Genomic DNA, 19,191 nt, shown 5'->3' on the forward strand with positions numbered 1-19,191 from the left:
CTTTATTAATATGGTCAATATGTGTTTTTGCTATAATGCTTCAAACTACAGTTGTGGTATGCAGAGTGAATACTCCTCCATTTAAAACTATCCCTGAGTGTAGAAGGGGGAATGTTAAGTCTTAGACCAGTGGTTCTTCACTTGTGGGTCCCCAGTTGTTTTGGCCTTCAACTCCCAGAAATCCTAACAGCTGGTAAACAGGCTGGGATTTCTGGGAGTTGTAAGTCAAAACACCTGAGGAACCAAAGGTTGAGAACCACTGCCTTAGACCTTTCCCTTTTGCATGGAAATGTCTTCAATCTTGTACTCACTGTAGCCTGAGGTGCCAAGGCACACCATAGGCTATCACCCGTGGTCAAGTAGCATTGTCTTCCATGAGAAGCGTCTTGGCAGTGGGCCCATAAGTGACTGTACAGGCCTATTCTGGATCCGCATGGTCTTTCACAATGAGAATATGAGTATCATTCTGACGTAAGAGGCAACACAAAGGAAGGGGGAAGATGAATGGTTTACATATTTCAAAACTCAGGAGGAAAACTAAACAGCTGAGTCAACACTTAGCAAGAAGTAATTTACCCAGAGGCATTGGACATTGATATTATTTTAATCAAAAAGAAAAATGTTAAGACAACGTGTGAGAAGGCATTTGCTTGATTTTGGTCCTATGTTTAAGTTCTAATGCCAACTGCATCCAGAAGTTAATGTTTGGTCGAAGGCAAATGAGGAGTTTGGGATCACTTCACTTTCTGGAAAACCTGGATGCAAACCTCATCCTCTGCTGTCATACGCTATGGAGAGAAAAAAGAAAACAAGACCTTGTTATTCCTGGGCTTCAAAGAGAATTTCTCACAAGGCATATCGTTCCATGAATGGCGTGGTTGCCATATGTGTTGGGGTTCTCCGTAAACAATATACTTTATTTATACTCGGCCACCATCTCCCTGAGATGGGACTCGGGGCGGCTAACATGAGGCCAAGCCCAAACGAATTACACTAGAGCAAAAATACATATAAACAAAACAATAACATTAAATAAAATACTTAATAATAACATAGTAAAATGATAATAACAAAATCATAATAAAAACAGATGATAAAATGGTAATAGAATTAGACAAAGAGAATGAGGCCCATGACTAAAAGTGGATACAAATTGATAAAAACCATAAGTGAGATAGGTAGAAAGTGCTATGGTTTGTGTATAATGATGATGCATTGTGCTGTTTTGTATATTACTGTATATGAACACATGTTGTGAATCGGCCTGAGTCCCTCCTCGGAGGTGAGAAGACCGGTATATAAAACGTCTAAATAAATAAAATAAAATAAAATAAATAACAGTAGAATTAATCTTCATCTGACAGATAAGATGAAGATAATCAGAAAAAAAAGTTGGACTTGGGATGGGACATGGCATGGAAATTGACTGTTCAGTCCCCAAAAGCACACCGAAAAAGCCAGGTTTTTAAACTTTTTCTAAAGGCTGTCAGAGTGTTGTGTTTGCCCTGGGCATGCAGTGGAAATAGAGTTCTGTCAAAAGCACAAGAACGACATACTTAAGGAAGGACCAAGTTCAGAGAAGTGATCATGTGATCCACATGATGGGATGGGATCTGGTGCCTTCAGGTCATTGACACTCACAGAATGTAAACTTCAGGCTGTTGGAATTCTATTGCAAGCAAAACTGCATCACTTCCAGTATGAAATAAAGCAATTCTTCTTTGTTGAAGGATGAAAGAAACAGTGAGAGAGTGTTCATGCCATAGTCTGGGCTGTCAATTTAACTCATTCCCAGCAAAAAGTAGGTGCGACAGGAACAAAGCTGATGAGACACCGATGTTGTTTTTATTGCTTTTGTGATGATTCATATTGTTTAATGTTTTTATCTATATTATGTTTTTATGTATACTGATTAGTTGGAAACCGCCTTGAGTCGCCAATTGGCTGAGAAAGGCGGTATACAAATACAGTAAATAAATAAATAAATATAAATAAAGCCCAGAAAGGAGGGGCACAAAAATGACTGTTTTCCATGGTAGCTATTCAACCTTTTACTTTGAGAGTGTTCTGATCCTCTCAAGTTGGCTTTTTTGTGTGTGTCAGGAGCAATCTGAGGAAACTGCAGGTTGCTTCTGGTGTGAGAGAATTGGCGTCTGCAAGGACGTTGCCCAGGGGATGCCCAGATGTTTTACCATCCTTGTGGGAGGCTTCTCTCATGTCTCCGCATGAGAAGCTGGAGCTGACAAGGCGGAAGCTCATCCCTCTCCCTGGATTTGTACTGCCAACCTTTTGGTAAGCAGTCCCGTTGGCACAAGGGTTTAACCCATTGCACCGCCTGGGGCTCCTAGAGTTAGGAGCTATAAAGCTCCTTTTTGGCAAAGGTTACTGATCTTCCTGGGAAGGTCTCATGATGTCAGTTCTGGAGATAAAAGTGTACTAATAGAAGCCAAATTATAAAGCTTTACCTAGCTTTTTAAAGTCAAGTTGTCATAGAGGAGCAGTGGTTCTCAACCTGTGGGTGTCTGGCCTACAACTCCCAGAAATTCCAGACAGTTTACCAGGAGTTGGAGGTCAAAGCATCTGGGGAGCCACAGGTTGAGAACCACTGTCATAGAGGGACCAGTGAGCTTCAAATGTTAGCACTTGCTATTCAGCTTAATAAAGATATCATCAAACTGAAGCTTTTTTTTTTTTCATCTGAAGATACTTAACTCAGCCAAGGGGAGGGAAATCCTAATCCAATGAAAATTCACTGTTTGTCATTCTATATATATCTATGTTTTGGGGGTAAGCATTGTACTGAGAGTCACAGTTCTCTTAATATGTTTTAGGAAACTAATGAATGGAATATGTATTTTGTTACTTCTCTGTCATTTGTACTCCAAAGTGAAGGGGTTCTGTTTATATAAATTGTTGCATAGCAGTCGATTTAGCAGAAGTCTTAAAAGCAGTGGTTCTCATCGTTCCTAATGCCACGACCTCTTAATACAGTTTCTCATGCTGTGGTGACCCCCAACCATAAAATTATTTTTGTTGCGACTTCATAACTGTATTTTTGCTACTGTTATGAATTGTAATGTAAATATCTGATATGCAGGATGTATTGTTTATTCACCAGACCAAATTTGGCACAAATATCCAATACACCCAAATTTGAATATTGGTGGGGTTGGGCAGTGGGATTGATTTTGTTACTTCCAAGTTGTAGTTGCTGGGATTTATAGTTCACCTACAATCAAAGAACATTCTGAACTCCACCAATGATGGAATTGAACCTAACTTGGCACACAGAACTCTGTAGACCAACAGAAAATACTGGAAGGGTTTGGTGGGCACTGACTTGAAATTTTAGATTTGTAGTTCACCTACCCCCAGAGAGCACTGTGGACTCAAAGAATGATATATCTGGACCAAACTTGGCCCAAATATTCAACATACCCCAATGTGAACGCTGGTGGAGCTTGGGGAAAACAGACCTTGATATTTGGAAGTTGTAGTGGCTGGGATGTATAGTTCACCCACAATCGAAGAGCATTCTGAACCCCACCAACTATAGAATTGGGCCAACATCCCACACAGAACCCCCATGTCTTGAAGGGACTCTCTCCAGTCTCGCACTCTCCCTTGCCCACACATGCGCACCACACTGCCATGCATTAACCACGCTTGCTGTCCCCTCCCCACTTGGATCTCAGAAATAGCCCTCCTCTTTGATGAGAGGCTGGCCAATCACAGCAGTGGAGGTCTTCATGGGAGGATTCGCCTTCTGTTTCCAAAAAGGAAGAGAAGGACAGGGGAAGAGATCTTCAGCCTTCTCTGTCAATGGGAACCTAAGAGCATCAGAAATACATTTTCTGAGATATTATATATATATATATATATATATATATATATATATATATATATATATATATGTAATGTTCATTTGTGGGAGAAGCATAACTCAGAAACTACTGGTTGAATTGACACGAAATTTTGACACAATAAACCTACCAGTCCAACGAGTGGCCATCAGTCCTAAAAACACACACACACAAAACATTGGAATAGACTTAAAACCCCCCAAAATACACCATATATACAAATACACATACACTCATATACATATACAAATATTCATACACACACACGTATATATATGCACAACCACACACAAATATGCATGCACATCCATATATATACACATGCACACACAAATATACATATATACACACATATACATATATGTATGCACACACATAGTCACATACATACAAACAAATATGCATACAGACAAGCACACACATATACACAATATGTATATACACATATAAATACACAAATACACAAACATATACACACACATATATACACACACACATATATGCAAACACACATATATACACAAATACAGACACACATAAACACATATATACACACACAAAACACATATACACAGACTGGGTCACAGCAACGTGTGGTAGGGGACGGCTAGTGTATATATATATATGTGTGTGTATGTGTGTCTTCCGAATTCCCCTTGCGCCCCCCCCCCCCCAGGGGTCCCAAGCCCTAGTTTAAGAAACACTGCTTTAAAGGCATCTCTCAGGCTTTAAATAAACTTGTTTTGTAGCTTCTTCGAGATACAGTTGCAAGGTTTCGTTTCATGAAATGTTTGTTCTTATGCAACCTAGCATCTGCTGTATGGTGAGGCTGGCACTGATTCCCTGCAGAGGCTTGGAGAATCGTGCTTCCCTTTCTTGTGTGATAAGCCTCCCATCTCTGCCTGCAGGCATTTCTCCAACTGAGCTGTTCCCAGGAATTCTACTCTACTGATTCAGCACAGCTGCCCCATAGATACACAGATGGCGGAGATCTCCTCTTTGAATGCGGCTGGGAGACAGAGCACAGCATGGAAAGATATACACATCCCTACTGGGTAGGAGATAACATTAATCCTTCCTTACACCCTCTGTTGAACGCATGGCTGTGGCCTCTCATTCAGGCACACAGAGACTGTTTGCAAGCAGTGATGATACCAAGACTTTAAGTCACATCATGCACAAAGGTTTTGCACTTTGATTTAATCACTCCACCCTTCCTTAAACAGCACCCCATGATCTGTTGTCAAATTTCAAAGAAGGGAGAGGAGGACAATGGGAGGCTCCTGCTGAGCTCAGCCAAGTCAACTTTTGAACTCTTGGGAAGGATGTTTTTGTCAAGGGGCCATTGCCTCCAGAGAAGGCACACATAACTCATGGGGCCTCGCTTGGGATTTCCAAGGCAAGGCTTCTGAAAATGTCTGTAGCCACCTCTCAAAGGCTTCCTCTGTGGTGGGGAAAGCAGATTGGAGTCCCTTTCTCACCAGATGAAGTTGATCCCCTTCTAGCCAATGTCTCCAGCCCCGATTTCGCTTCTCTCCTTTCTGCTCACACACCAGTTGATCTCCTTCCCAGGCGACAATTGTCTGAAGATGTAGGGTGGGGAGGAAGTCATAGGAAAGATAAATGACAGCATTAGCTAAAATGAAACATACCATTTTTTTAATGCAGCAAAATATTTTTTGAGGCACATACACATAATCGGAAGACTAGTTACCTAAAGTACATCTTATTTCAGGGTATGTTTACTCCAGTTATTAGGGACTTCATATCCATTTACAAGACTAACCTATGAAAGAGGAGGGCTTGCTTTTGAAACTCACTTTTACCATGAACTTAATAGTTAAGTAAGCCATACATTCTGTCTCAAGCTCTTCTGCAAATTGCCAAGTGAGATGATAACAACAACAACAACAACAATAATGTGTCACAAATACCTGCGACAAAAAACTGGTGGGATCACAAGTCTGAAAAAGTTACACAAAATGAACACGTCAAACTATCCTGGGACTTCCAAATTCAGACTGACAGAGTTTTGGAGCACAATACTCCTGAACTCACAATCGTGGGGGGGGGGGGGGGGAGAACCAAAGTATGGATAATAGATGTTGTAATCCGAGGTGACAGCAGAATTGGTGAGAAGCAATTGGAAAAGCTGACACAATATGAGGATTTAAAGATAGAACTGCAAAGACAAGCCAGTCAAGGTGGTCGCAGTGGGGATCGGCACACTAGGTGCAGTGCCTAAAGACCTTGTCCTGTACTTAAAAACAATTGGCGCTGACAAAATTATCATCTGTCAGCTGCAAAAGGCCACCCTACTCAGAACTGCACACATTATTCACCAATACATCACATAGTCCTAGATACTTGGGAAGTGTCCGATGTGTGATCAAATATGAAAACCAGTATAGTGATCTTGTTTGCTGTAAACTAATATTGTTGTGCATCAAACAACAACAACAACAACAACAACAACTTTGTATTTGTTACCCACCTCTCCTCATGGCTTGAGGCTGAGCACAGAAGTTAAAACACACCACTATAAAATACATATCATAAAATATTGTACATACATTAAAACACATCATCACAAAATATTTAAATACATAGTGCAAGAACTGAAATATGATACAAATACATATCTAATACTTATTATTATTATTATTATTATTATTATTATTATTATTATTATTAGAAACACAACAAGATGAGTCCACAGCAGACAAGATCACTCTGCTGGCTGTTGTATTGGATCACACGTCAGACACTTCCCAAGTCTCTAGGACTGTGTGATGGATCCGCGTATAATGCGTGCAGATCCCAGTAAGGTGACCTTCTGCAACTGGCAGATGGTAATTTTGTCAGCGTCGATTGTGTTTAACTGCAGGCCAAGGTTTTTAGACACTGCACCCAGTGTGCCGATCACCACTGGGACTACCTTGACTGGCTTGTGTCAGAGTCTTTGCAGTTCAATCTTTAAATCCTCATATCGTGTCAACTTTTCCAGTTAATTCTCTTCAATCCTGCTGTCACTTGGGATTGTATTGACAATCCATACTTTGTTTCTTAACACGATCAATTATTATTATTATTATTATTATTATTATTATTATTATTATTATTCCCTTGCCTGGTCAGGTAGGGCTGGGAACTAGGTGACTCTACAGATGTTTTGGACTGCAACTCCCAACATTTTGGATCACTGGCTATGCTGGCCAAGGTTGGGTGGTTTGGAGTTCAATAACACCTTGAAGGCCACACAATTCTCACCTTGTTATAAAGGCTACAAGATAACGTAAGCATTCAAAGGATTGTCTGAACACTCAGAACCATTCTAAGTGTTCAGCATTCTGACTCAATCTTCACAATATCCAGAAAAGCCATTAGTATTGAACAGATAACACTAGAGCATGTTTTCATGTGTCTTGAAATTGTGAAAATCCTACTGGGAACAGTAAGTCATTCCCATTTTTAGAATTTTAGAAATAACATTTTACCCACAGCTTTTATATGGCTCCGGCATCTAGCTTTTATGGCCTGAGCTGGAGCAATTTCAGAACAATGTTATAAATGCTATTTCAGGCGTCCCAGAGGTGCTTTTGGCTTTTTTTAATGAACTGGAACAGGATATGAAATATAGTAGAGGTGAGACTTGGCTCATGTGCCTTTTGTTTGTAAAATGGCTCAAGGATCCACTTGAAATTCCAAAACATCCCCAAACAAAAACAAAGAAATGACTCCTCTCTCATTATTGGTCAGAATGTATGTAAGCTGCTGAAAATTGTCTCCATGAAGAGGTCTGCCTGCTTGAGCTTAGAAAATGGCTGCATTCATACAAAGGAAAGGACCTAGAAAATGATGTAGAGAATGCTCATAAAACTGAAGGAACTGACCTACTGGCAACATTCACACAATTGCACAGTCAGCCAGGAATCCCTGCAAACCCAGGTTTATCAAATACTAGCCATCCCCTGCCATGCATTGCTGTGGCTCAGTCTGTGTTTATGTGTTTTGTGTGTATATATATTTGTGTATATGTGTATATATATGGTTTTGTGCATACATTGTAATGTATTTTTTATTATTTGGCTTTTTAAATAACTTCTGCTGTGTTTTTCAGTGTTTTTATGAGCGATGGTCACTTGTTGGCCTGAAAGGTGTATTGTGTCCAAATTTGGTGTCAATTCATCCAGTGGTTTTTGAGTTATGTTACTTCCACAAACAAATATTACATTTTATTTATATAGACTAGCCGTCCCCATGTTGTAATATATTTTTTTGGTTTTTGGCTTTTTACATCTCTTTCGCTGTGTTTTTCAGTGTTTTTCAGAGTGATAGTCGCTTGTTGGCCTGATAGGTGTATTGTGTCAATTCATCCACTGGTTTTTGAGTTATGTTAATCCCACAAACGAACATTACATTTTTATTTATATAGACTAACCGTCCCCGTGTTGTAATGTATTTTTTGTGTTTTGGCTTTTTACATCTCTTCCGCTGTGTTTTTCGGTGTTTTTATGAGTGATGGTCGCTTGTTGGCCTGATAGGTGTATTGTGTCCAAATTTTGTGTCAATTCAACCAGTAGTTTTTGAGTTATGTTAATTCCACAACCAAACATTACATTTTTATTTATATAGATGAACCATCCCTGTGTTGTAATGCATTTTTGGGGTTTTTTGGCTTTTAAAGTCCCTTCTGCTGTCTTTTTCGGTGTTTTTATGAGTGATGGGCACTCGTTGGCCCGACAGGTATATTGTGTCCAAAATTGCTGTCAATTCGACCAGTAGTTTTTGAGTTATATTAATCCCACAAATGAACATTACATTTTTATTTATATAGATGAATGGATTGCTGGTATACATTGTACAGTCACTTCCACTTGTAGCAGGATTGCCGTGTTATCCAAATGATGATGCTGTTTTCTCTCTAAGAAACAATTAGTATGCCAACTGTGTCCTCATTTGGATAATACAGCTAACAACTCCCTGGTTTTCCTGATCCGGTGACAAGTCGGGGTGATTAGGTAGTTCACACCAGCAAACCGATCAAGCCTGATAAGCAAGGATTGGCTTGGCTCTCTGGCTGATTGTTCTGTCATTTCCATGATACTAGGGCCTCTTCTACACTGGACATTGAGGTTGGTTTGGTAGAAAACGGTTTTGCTGTGCAGATTATTAGAATACTATTCCAGGAACAGGTTTGAGGAAGGTGATTACACTAGCTATGAAAGGCTGCCTTGAATTGCTTCCTGAATCTGCAATATCCAAAACTTGATTGATGCCCTTTCCTGCAGCATACTTTGTTGATATGTACTATCTAGCCCCCACAATTTGAAAGGAGCCCTGGTGGTGCAATGAGTTAAACCCTTGTGGCGGCAGGACTGAAGACCAACAGATCAGAGGTTCAAATCCAGGGAAGGTGCGAATGAGCTCCTTCTGTCAGCTCCAGCTCCCCATGCGGGGACATGAGAGAAGCCTCCCACAAGGTTTCTCAAGTCGTTCCTGACACACACACACACACAAATCCACAGTTTGAAGCTAGCTTTGAACGGTGAAAATAGATGAGCCATAGGATTGACAGGAGCGCTGTATCAAATTCCTTCTCATCCATGAAATTTGATGAATGGAATAGAATAGACATCAACTGACAACTAAACGTTTGCTCATTTGGCTTTGGAGTAAGTGCAAGATGCAAGTGTAACCAGCCCAAGACCCTGGGAAGAGTGTTAACATTTCCCTCCTGTGGTCCAGACTCAAACTTTTTTTTTATCGTGTCAGAAGTGACTTGAGATACTGCAAGTTGCTTCTGATGTGATAGAATTGGCCATCTGATGGACGTTGCCCAAGGGATGCCCAGATGTTTTATCATCCTGTGGGAGGCTTCTCTCACATCCCCGCATGGAAGGCTGGAGCTGACAGAGGGGAGCTCATCCCATCTCACGGATTCAAACTGCCGACCTTCACGTCAGCAGTTCAGCCAACACATGAGCTTAACCTATTGCACCACCATGGCTCCTAGATTTAAACTGGAGTTAAAACTACTACATGTGCAATTTAGATGGTAAAATCATGATGCTCATGGTGCTTCAAAGTAGTGGCAAACAACTTGATGCTCTCCAAATGTTTTAGTTGCTAACTCATATAAGCATTGATCAACTTGGCCAGAAGTCTTGAGATTTTCAAGCTGGTACTGAAGAATACCTAAGGGGAACTGGGCTCACTGTCCTTGTCCTAAATTAGGGATGTGGTCTCCAAATTTGGTTGAACTAGAGTTTCCATCTTTTCTAGTAGAAATTGTCTACTAAACAATTATAAGACCTTTCTCTACCAGCAGCGATTTGGAGAAGGAGAAGAGCCCCCGGTAGCACAGCAGGTTAAACTGCTGAGCTGCTGAACTTGCTGATAGAAAGGCTGGTAGTTCAGATCCAGAGATGGGGGTGCGCTTTCACTGTTAGCCCCAGCTTCTGCCATCCTAGCAGTTCAAAAACATGCAAATGTGAGTAGAACAATAGGTATCACTCTGGCAAGAAGGTAATGGTGCTCCATGCAGTCATGCTGGCCACATGACCTTGGAGGCATCTATGGACAACACCGGCTCTTCGGCTTAGAAATGGAGATAAGTACCACCCCCCAGAGTTGGACAAGATTAGTCTTAATGTCAAGGGGAAACCTTTACCCTTTAAGGCACGCTGCTAGGGAGGTTGTGAGTGGGATTTTGGGAGGGGGATTATGTGTTTAAAATGTATTTTAATTGTATTTATTATATTTTAACTGTTTTTGTAACCAGGTACACAATACTATTTAAAGTGTTTCTTTTAATATATATATATATATATATATATATATATATAGTTTTAAAAGAGTGCGGTTGCTAGCCGCCTTGAGTCCCCTCAGGGGGAAATGTGGGGTATAAATAAAATTAATATTATTATTTTATGTATACCACACTGTATCTCCCCTGAAGGGGAATAACAATAACAATAACAACAACAACAACAACAACAACAACAACTCTGGCACAAACCAGTAAAAGTGGTCCCAGTGGTGATTGGCACACTGGATGCAGTGCCTAAAGTCCTTGGCCTGCACTTAAACACAATTGGCTCTGACAAAATTACCATCTGCAAGCTGCAAGCTTACTTGGATCTGCATACATTATTCGCCAATACATCACACAGTCCTAGACACTTGGGAAGTGCCCAACGTGTTATCCAATACAACAGCCAGCAGAGTGATCTTGTCTGCTGTGGACTCATCTTGTTGTGTTTCAAATAATAATAATAATAATAATAATAATAATAATAATAATAATAATAATACAGTGTAATAATAATAGACCACAGCATTCCTACCCCTATTTTAAAGCAATGGCAAGATGTTTTGAGCCTCCCTTCCAATCAACCCCTTGGTTAAGGACGACCAAGATAACGAAGTCCAATTACTCTGAATATTCAAGATGTTCTTTGTTCCTGAATTATTCTTATGTAACACTCTACCTTCTTCTGCCAGGCATCTTCATCTCAAGAACCTTTGCTGAAAGCTGTGCCTAGCCAAAGGAGGGGTACTTATCCTGCATCCAGGCTTCATTAGCAAAAAGAAGCTGCTGTCAATCACTGGCATTTAGAAAGAAAGTAACCCCAGCCTACCCTTTATGCAGGGACAGGGTTTGTTTACATCCCATGGATATATCCATGGATACAGAGGGCTAACTATTATTGTTTTTTACATAGCGGTCAGCACTTATTTGTTTGGCTCCCCAGATGTGATTGAATGCCAACTCTCGTCACATTTATCCGTCATGTGGAATGGGGATAATGGGAATTGCAACTCCACAGCGCTTGTGGCTCTAAGGTTGGGGAAAAGCTAAAGGACATTTTAAAGTTGGACATCATGTTTACAAGTCTTGTGTCTAAATGGAAACCCCACTATCCTAACTAAGCAAATGCACTCTTCCAGATATTATTGTATCACAGGCATGGGCAAACTTGGGCCCTCCAGGTGTTTTGGACTCCAACTCCCACCATTCCTAAAAAGGGGAAAGGAAGGGAAAAGGAAGGGGCCTGGGGTTGTTAGGAATGGTGGGAGTTGAAGTCCAAAACACCTTGAGGCCCAAGTTTGCCCATGCCTGCTGTAGCACAACAGTCATGATGTCTAATAGTGTGGAATACAGGAGTTGTAGTCCAGTGTCTGGAGATTTACCCCATGGGCCTTGAGCTTGACATATATCTACATAAATAAAAATGTAATGTTCATTTGTGGGATTAACATAACTCAAAAACTACTGGGCAAATTGATGCCAAATTTGGACACAATAAACCTATTAGGCCAATGAGTGACCATCACCCCTAAAACATACAAAAATACCAGGAGAACGGACTTTAAAATCTCCCCAAATAAACCATATATACATACATTCATATATATATATACACACATCCACACATACAGACACACACACATATATACGCAAGCACACACAAATATACAAATATACGCACACATACATATACACCTATATACATATACACATACATACACATATAAACACACATATATGCATATACATGAGCACACACATATACACAATATACACATATAAACATAGAAATATACATATACACATGCACGCATACATACAGTCACACATATATATATACGTACAAGCACACAAAAATATACACATATACACACATACACATACACCTATATACAGATAAGGTAAAGGTTGTCCCCTGACATTAAGCCTAGTAATGTCTGACTCTGGGGGGTGGTGCTCATCTCCATTTCTAAGCCGAAGAGCCTCCAAGGTCATGTGGCTGGCATGACTGCATGGAGCACCCTTACCTTCCTGCTGGAGCAGTACCTATTGATCTACTCACATTTTCATGTTTTCGAACTGCTAGGTTGGCAGAAGCTAGGGCTGACAGGGGAAGCTCACGCTGCTCCCCGGAATCGAACCTGTGACCTTTCGGTCAACAAGCTCAGCAGCTCAGTACTTTAACCCACTGTGCCACACATACATATACACACACATATATATGCATATACACAAGCACACACATACACACACACACATACATATATGCACACACAAACACACATATACACAAATACACACACACATATATACACATATACATAATATACACATAATATACACACAAAGCACATATACACAGACTGGACCACAGCAATGCATGGCAGGGAATGGCTAGTGTGTCATAAAGTGTTTGGCAATGCAGAATTTTGGTGGCCCACATGTTGGGAAGTCCTCACCTAACCTGAAGGCTACTCTGCACAACAAAAAAGCCATCATTTGCATCCAGGTTATCTCACTGAGTGAGTGAGGGGACACGGGAGAAGAGACAGGAGCAGTGTTCTTGCATTGCAGCACATTAGGGGCCATCAATAGCATTTCTACAACCCCCTAGTCAAGTGAATAGACCACTCATCGGACTTGTTCTTTTGTCTTTGCACAAATGAGAACTTTTTTCATAACATGTGAATGGCCTTCTTTCTGCAGGTCAGGTAGAACCACAAGCCAGGCTTTGAGCTCCGCTGAGCCAGCGCATCGCATGGCCAAGAACTTGTCATCTGAAACAAATTTGGCAACAGAGCTCTAGACGTCATTCTAGCACAGACCAGACTTGATCCCGTGACCCCAGAGGCACTGCTTTTTTCCGTCTCTTACCTGGCACTTGCGTCCGTCTACGGGGCCCAAGTCTTCTTCAAACTCAACCCCCAGGTCAAAGTCCATGATATAGTTCCGAAGCGAAGTTAATGTGCGGATAGTCATGTGGTCTCCATTGTGGATGATCTCTTTGTCTGGCTTCAGAAGACAAACCAGTTTCCTTAGAGCAACATTGATGTCTAAACAGGATGACACAAGAGGTAAGTAGGACAGATAAGAAGGGAGCACATGCAGTAATATTTCACATGCACTAAACAATCCCATTGATTCTCTTCCATTTCTCTCTTACCCCACCATTGACCCCGGAAAGGAAGGAAGGAAGGGCCACCTGAAACAAAAATACAGTTAACTGCAAACATTTATCTTGCTTCCTTCACTCCTGTTCAAGGCAGTTTAGACATGACAGCTTTTTTTTTCCGTGTCAGGGGTGACTTCAGAAACTGCAAGTACCTTTTGGTGTGAGAGAATTGGCCGTCTGCAAGAACATTACCCAGGGGATGCCTGCATGTTTTGATGTCTTATCATCCTTGTTGGAGGCTTCTCTCATGTCCCCGCATGGGGAGCTGGAGCTGACAGAGGGAGCTCATTGGCACTCTCCCCAGATTTGAACCAACAACCTGTCAGTCTTCAATCCTGCGGGCCTCTGGGGCACATGACAACTGTGTACTTAAAAGACATTAGTTTCAATAAATATGTATTTTACTCGCCAACTTGCCTTAGGAGATTGCATTGTTATATATATGCAACATAAATATTATTTATTATGGAGAACAAGCCCTATGAGGAGCAGCTTAAAGAGCTGGGCATGTTTAGCCTGAAGAAGAGAAGGCTGAGAGGAGACATGATAGCCATGTATAAATACGTGAGAGGAAGTCATAGGGAGTAGGGAGCAAGCTTGTTTTCGGCTGCCCTGGAGAGTAGGATGTGGAACAATGGCTTCAAACTACAAGAAAGGAGATTCCATCTGAACATTAGGAAGAACTTCCTGACTGTGAGAGCTGTTCAGCAGTGGAACTCTCTGCACCAGAGTGTGGTAGAGGCTCCTTCTTTGGAGGCTTTTAAACAGAGGCTGGATGACCATCTGTCGGGGGTGCTTTGAATGCAATTTTCCTGTTTCTTGGCAGGGAGTTGGACTGGATGGCCCATGAGGTCTCTTCCAACTCTATGAGTCTATGATTCTATGATTATACAATCCATCTATCTGCACACATAACAAAAGTGAAAATATGGATGTGTGTATGGCTGGATGTCCACTTACACAGACAGGTGCCTGCCTCAACAAACAGCTATAGCTCCCACTACTCAGGAGACACCAATGGCCCTCCCTCCGATGACATTGCAGGTTACTGCGAGCACTGTAAACATATACAAGAGCCATGTCAATGTCCTCCACAAACACCATACTGCCCACTAAGTGAAGGCTTTCATACAGAGACATTTCCATCCTAAATTTTATGCCTCTACCACAGACATCCCAGTATTTCTGACTCTCTCCACTAGTGTGGGATTTGCATGAGCCCACCCACTGCCTCTCCCTTAACTCTTTTCTATTCCTTTCTATGGCACACAGCAACGGAATATACTAGAGAAGTTTGGGTAGAATTCACCATGAGTACTGGGATGCATAGTTCACCTGCAATCCAAGAGCACTCTGAACTCCACCAACAATGGACCTGAAACTAACTTGGCACACAGAACCTCCATGACCAAACCCCCCCCCCCCCAAAAAACACTGGAGGTCTTTGGAGGGATTTATAGGAGTTATAGTTCACCTATATCCAGGGTGCACTATGAACACAAACAACCAAGGATCTGGACCAAACTTGGCATGCATGCCTAATATGCCCAAATTTGAATACTGGTGGGTTTTGAGGGGAATTGGCCTGGGCATTTTGGAGTTGTAGGTACTGGGATTTATAGTTCACCTGCAAACAAGGAACATTCTGAAGTCCACCAAAGATGGAATTGGACCAAACTTGGCACATAGAGCCCCCATAACCAGCAAAAAATAATGGATGTCTTTTGGGGGAGCTGTACCTATATCCAGTGATCACTGTCAACCCAAACACTGATGGATCTGGACCAAACTTGGCACGCATACCTGATATGCCAAAATTGGATTACTGGAGGTGTATTTTGGGGGGGGGGGGACTAACCTTCCTTTCTGGGATTTGTAGTTCACTCACAACCAGAGAAACTGTAACCTCCACCGATGAGGGACCTGGACCAAACTTGGCACACAGAACACCCAAGACTAATTCAACTTGACTCACCATAGCGGGAGTTGAAGTTTACCCTGCAGCTAGAGAGCACACTGAACCCCACCAATGATGCATCTAGAGCAAACTTGCCCAACAGAAGAAACTTTAAGTACTGATGAAGTTTTCCAGGGTTAACGTGGCATTATGTGAGTTGTAGTTCACCCACAAGTCCCTAATGGGTCCAACCTTATGCATTTTGTACAATTAACAAAATTGACTTTTTCAAAAAAACCCGGGCAACACCGCGTACCAAAGCTAGTGTATTTAAAGTTAATTATTCCCCTCCTCTGATTTGTATCGCTATATGCATCCATTTAAACCCTCCCATTGAAAAACAATAACAATCAGAATGAAAGTAAAATGGTTATATTCCCGTCAATCATTTTAGACAGCTTCTTCATTCTACTTTATTATCTTATTTTTTAATCTTCAAAACCTGCCAGAGTCTTAAGCTTTCCCTTTTTTGTCTTTATGAATTGTATCAATGGTTCCCATTCTTTTCAAAAAGGTATCAGTTGACATTGCCTTAATCAAGCAAGACGACTTGTCCATTTCTGCCAGTTATAAAAGTTTTGTGATCCAGTTTTCTTTTACGGGTAGGAAACAACAGACTAGTTAAGAGCCTAACCCAGGCATGGGCCAACTTGGGCCCTCGAGGTGTTTTGGACATGAACTCCCAGAATTCCTAACACCCCATCCTTTTCCCCCTCGGCCACTTAAGCATACAATGAAATTAAATGCCATCCTAGATCACAATTACATATGTATGTGGGTGGGTCAAAAAGTAATGCCTCCACTGCTCTAACTTTTCTTTCTTTCAGAGCTACTGGATTATCTATGCAGGATAGGATAGCGGTAAGCTTACTCTACTGATAGTCTTTTCTTTTTCCAGATTGACTGATGAGAACCATGAATCTGAAGCTAAAAGAGTTGTCATTTAATTTCTGGCAAAAGAAGGTTGTGCACTGAGAAGGAAATCCATAATCAGCAAAGGACAAGAGGGGTCCTCTCACCGCTGCAGCAGTCTACCATATACATTGCAACTGTGGACACATTTACATAGGGACTACCAAAAGCAGCATTGCCCAAACATGAAGCAAGGAACATCAAAGGCACGGCAGACTACTTCAACCAGAGAAGTCAGCCATAGCAGAGCACCTGATGGACCAACCTGGACACAGCATATTATCTGAGATGCAGAAATGCTGGACCACTCTAACAACCACCATGTCAGACTACACAGAGAAGCCACTGAAATCCACAAGCATGTGGACAATTTCAACAGAAAGGAGGAAACCATGAAAATGAACAAAATCTGGTTACCAGTATTAAAAAAATCTGTAAAATCAGGACAGTAAGTAAAGAACAACACTCAGAAGACAGGGGAATTCCAGACAATGAACAATCAGGGCCAGCTAACACCTCCCAACAAAGGATTTCCCCAAGTAGGAATCAGTCAGGCTTTGAAGCTGCAAGGCCATTCAAGGTAGTCAATTGCAACATTCACACTTGCCTTCAACACACAAGAGTTCTTTCTCCCACCCTGGACATTATTCCACTGATATATAAACCTCACTTGCCTAATTTCCAACAGCCCTCACAAACCTCTGAGGATGCCTGCCATAGATGTGAGCAAAATGTCAGGAAAGAATGCTTCTGGAACATGGCCATATAGCCTGGAAAACTCACAGCGACCCAAATCCATAATTGCTTGAAGAATGGCTATAATTTGGCCCCTTCTGACTTTGACAAGTTTGGACCTCTGAAAGACAACCTACTGTGGTTCCAGATTCAATGACTTGAATGATGTTAAAACAGCTTTAAAATCATGGATCATGAAGCAAAACCCTGCATTTTTTCCAAAATGATTTCGATGCCTGGGTTAAACGATGGTGCCAATATGTCCAAGTGGATGGTGACTATGTTGAACGGTAGTTTTGTTTAGAGGACAGTTCAGGCTATGATCTGGAGTAACTTCTGCTGTGAGAGATTCATTCATAACGTTTTTACGACACAGGAGGCAAAACATTTTGACCCGCCCTTACAAACTGCAAAGCAAGCACCCATCCCTCCACAAGCCCTATGAGGAGCGGCTTAAAGAGCTGGGCTTATTTAGCCTGAAAAAGAGAAGGCTGAGAGGAGACATGATAGCCATGTATAAATATGTGAGAGGAAGTCATAGGGAGGAGGGAGGAGGCTTGTTTTCTGCTGCCCTGGAGACTAGGGCGGGGAACAATGGCTTCAAACTACAAGAAAGAAGATTCCATTTGAACATTAGGAGGAACTTCCTGACTGTGAGAGCTGTTCAGCAGGGGAACTCTCTGCCCCGGAGTGTGGTGGAGGCTCTTTCTTTGGAGGCTTTTAAACATAGCCTGGATGGCCATCTGTCGGGAGTGCTTTTAATGCAAATTTCTTACTTCTTGGCAGGAGGTTGGACTGGATGGCCCATGAGGTCTCTTCCAACTCTATGAATCCACATTTCAATCTCTGGAATTTGGGGAGGGGGGGTGTTGATCCAGAATGTTGGGAGTTGTAGTTTACCCACATCCTGATAACATTTCCCAATGAGTCCATCCTTAAGATCCAAAACCTAACAATGCAGATGCTTCTCCTTACCAAATCTCTAACGTGGCCATCGCCGGGTACCTAAGCTAATCATAATAGTAACAGCAGCTCAGTCGGGGTGCTGAGCACGCCCTCTGCACATGCCCCAAGGCAGCCTTGATTGGTTCCCGTATGTCTTGGTGGAATCCCAAACCCGAGGGGAGCGGCTGTGCTCACCTAAGACGCGGAGGTAGTTCTCCATGTTGTCCTGGGAGACGAAGCGGTAGTAGCCCGTGAGGTTGGGAGGCATCGGGGCGCCGGAGAAGCCAAGGACCCGGAGGAGATGGAGAGGGAGGAGGAGGAAGAGAGGGGAATGGGCACTTGGCAGAGCTGCGGCACAAGTCGGGAAAGAGAGCGAGAGAAAGACTGCACCCGGCGGGCTGCTTCCTGCCTGCTTCCTTGGCTTTTATAGGCGGCGCCCCTCCGCCGTAAGAGTCCCCCAGTTCCGGCCCCATGGAGGAGGAGGAGGAGGAGGAGGAGGAGGAGAGGAGGAGGGGGGGGGGAGGAAGGCCCTTCGAAGGCGGAGAGCAGCCTTTGCCCCGAGAGAAATGGCCCAGGGAACTGCTGGGGAGCAAGAAGAGGCCACCCAGTGTTTCCAAAGGCTGCCATGGGCTCAAGCTCAAACCCCAAAGGTCAACCGCATCCTCATCAAGGGCCACTCCAGCTTTCGAGTTGCCCTTGAATCCATACATGGAGAATCCGTGGATACAGGGGGTAAAAAACAATCTTTTCACATAGCGGTCCATGCTTTTTAGGTTTTACTTAATTTGGGTCC

General features: G+C 42.2%; 1 protein-coding gene across 1 annotated transcript; it reads right to left on the reverse strand.

Annotated features, from left to right (window-relative positions):
- Window positions 1-585: 585 nt before the first annotated feature.
- Window positions 586-18,831, reverse strand: RBP5 (retinol binding protein 5). The gene is made up of 4 exons (XM_060762587.2): window positions 18,594-18,831; window positions 13,552-13,730; window positions 5,345-5,446; window positions 586-788 (listed from the first exon to the last, which is right to left on the reverse strand). Exons 1-4 carry the CDS (start codon window positions 18,664-18,666, stop codon window positions 735-737), a joined length of 408 nt encoding a protein of 135 aa, XP_060618570.2. The 5' UTR covers window positions 18,667-18,831; the 3' UTR covers window positions 586-734.
- Window positions 18,832-19,191: the final 360 nt, after the last annotated feature.

The sequence above is a fragment of the Anolis sagrei genome, chromosome 2 (assembly GCF_037176765.1).
Source record: "Anolis sagrei isolate rAnoSag1 chromosome 2, rAnoSag1.mat, whole genome shotgun sequence".
In the NCBI taxonomy this organism is placed as follows: domain Eukaryota; kingdom Metazoa; phylum Chordata; class Lepidosauria; order Squamata; family Dactyloidae; genus Anolis; species Anolis sagrei.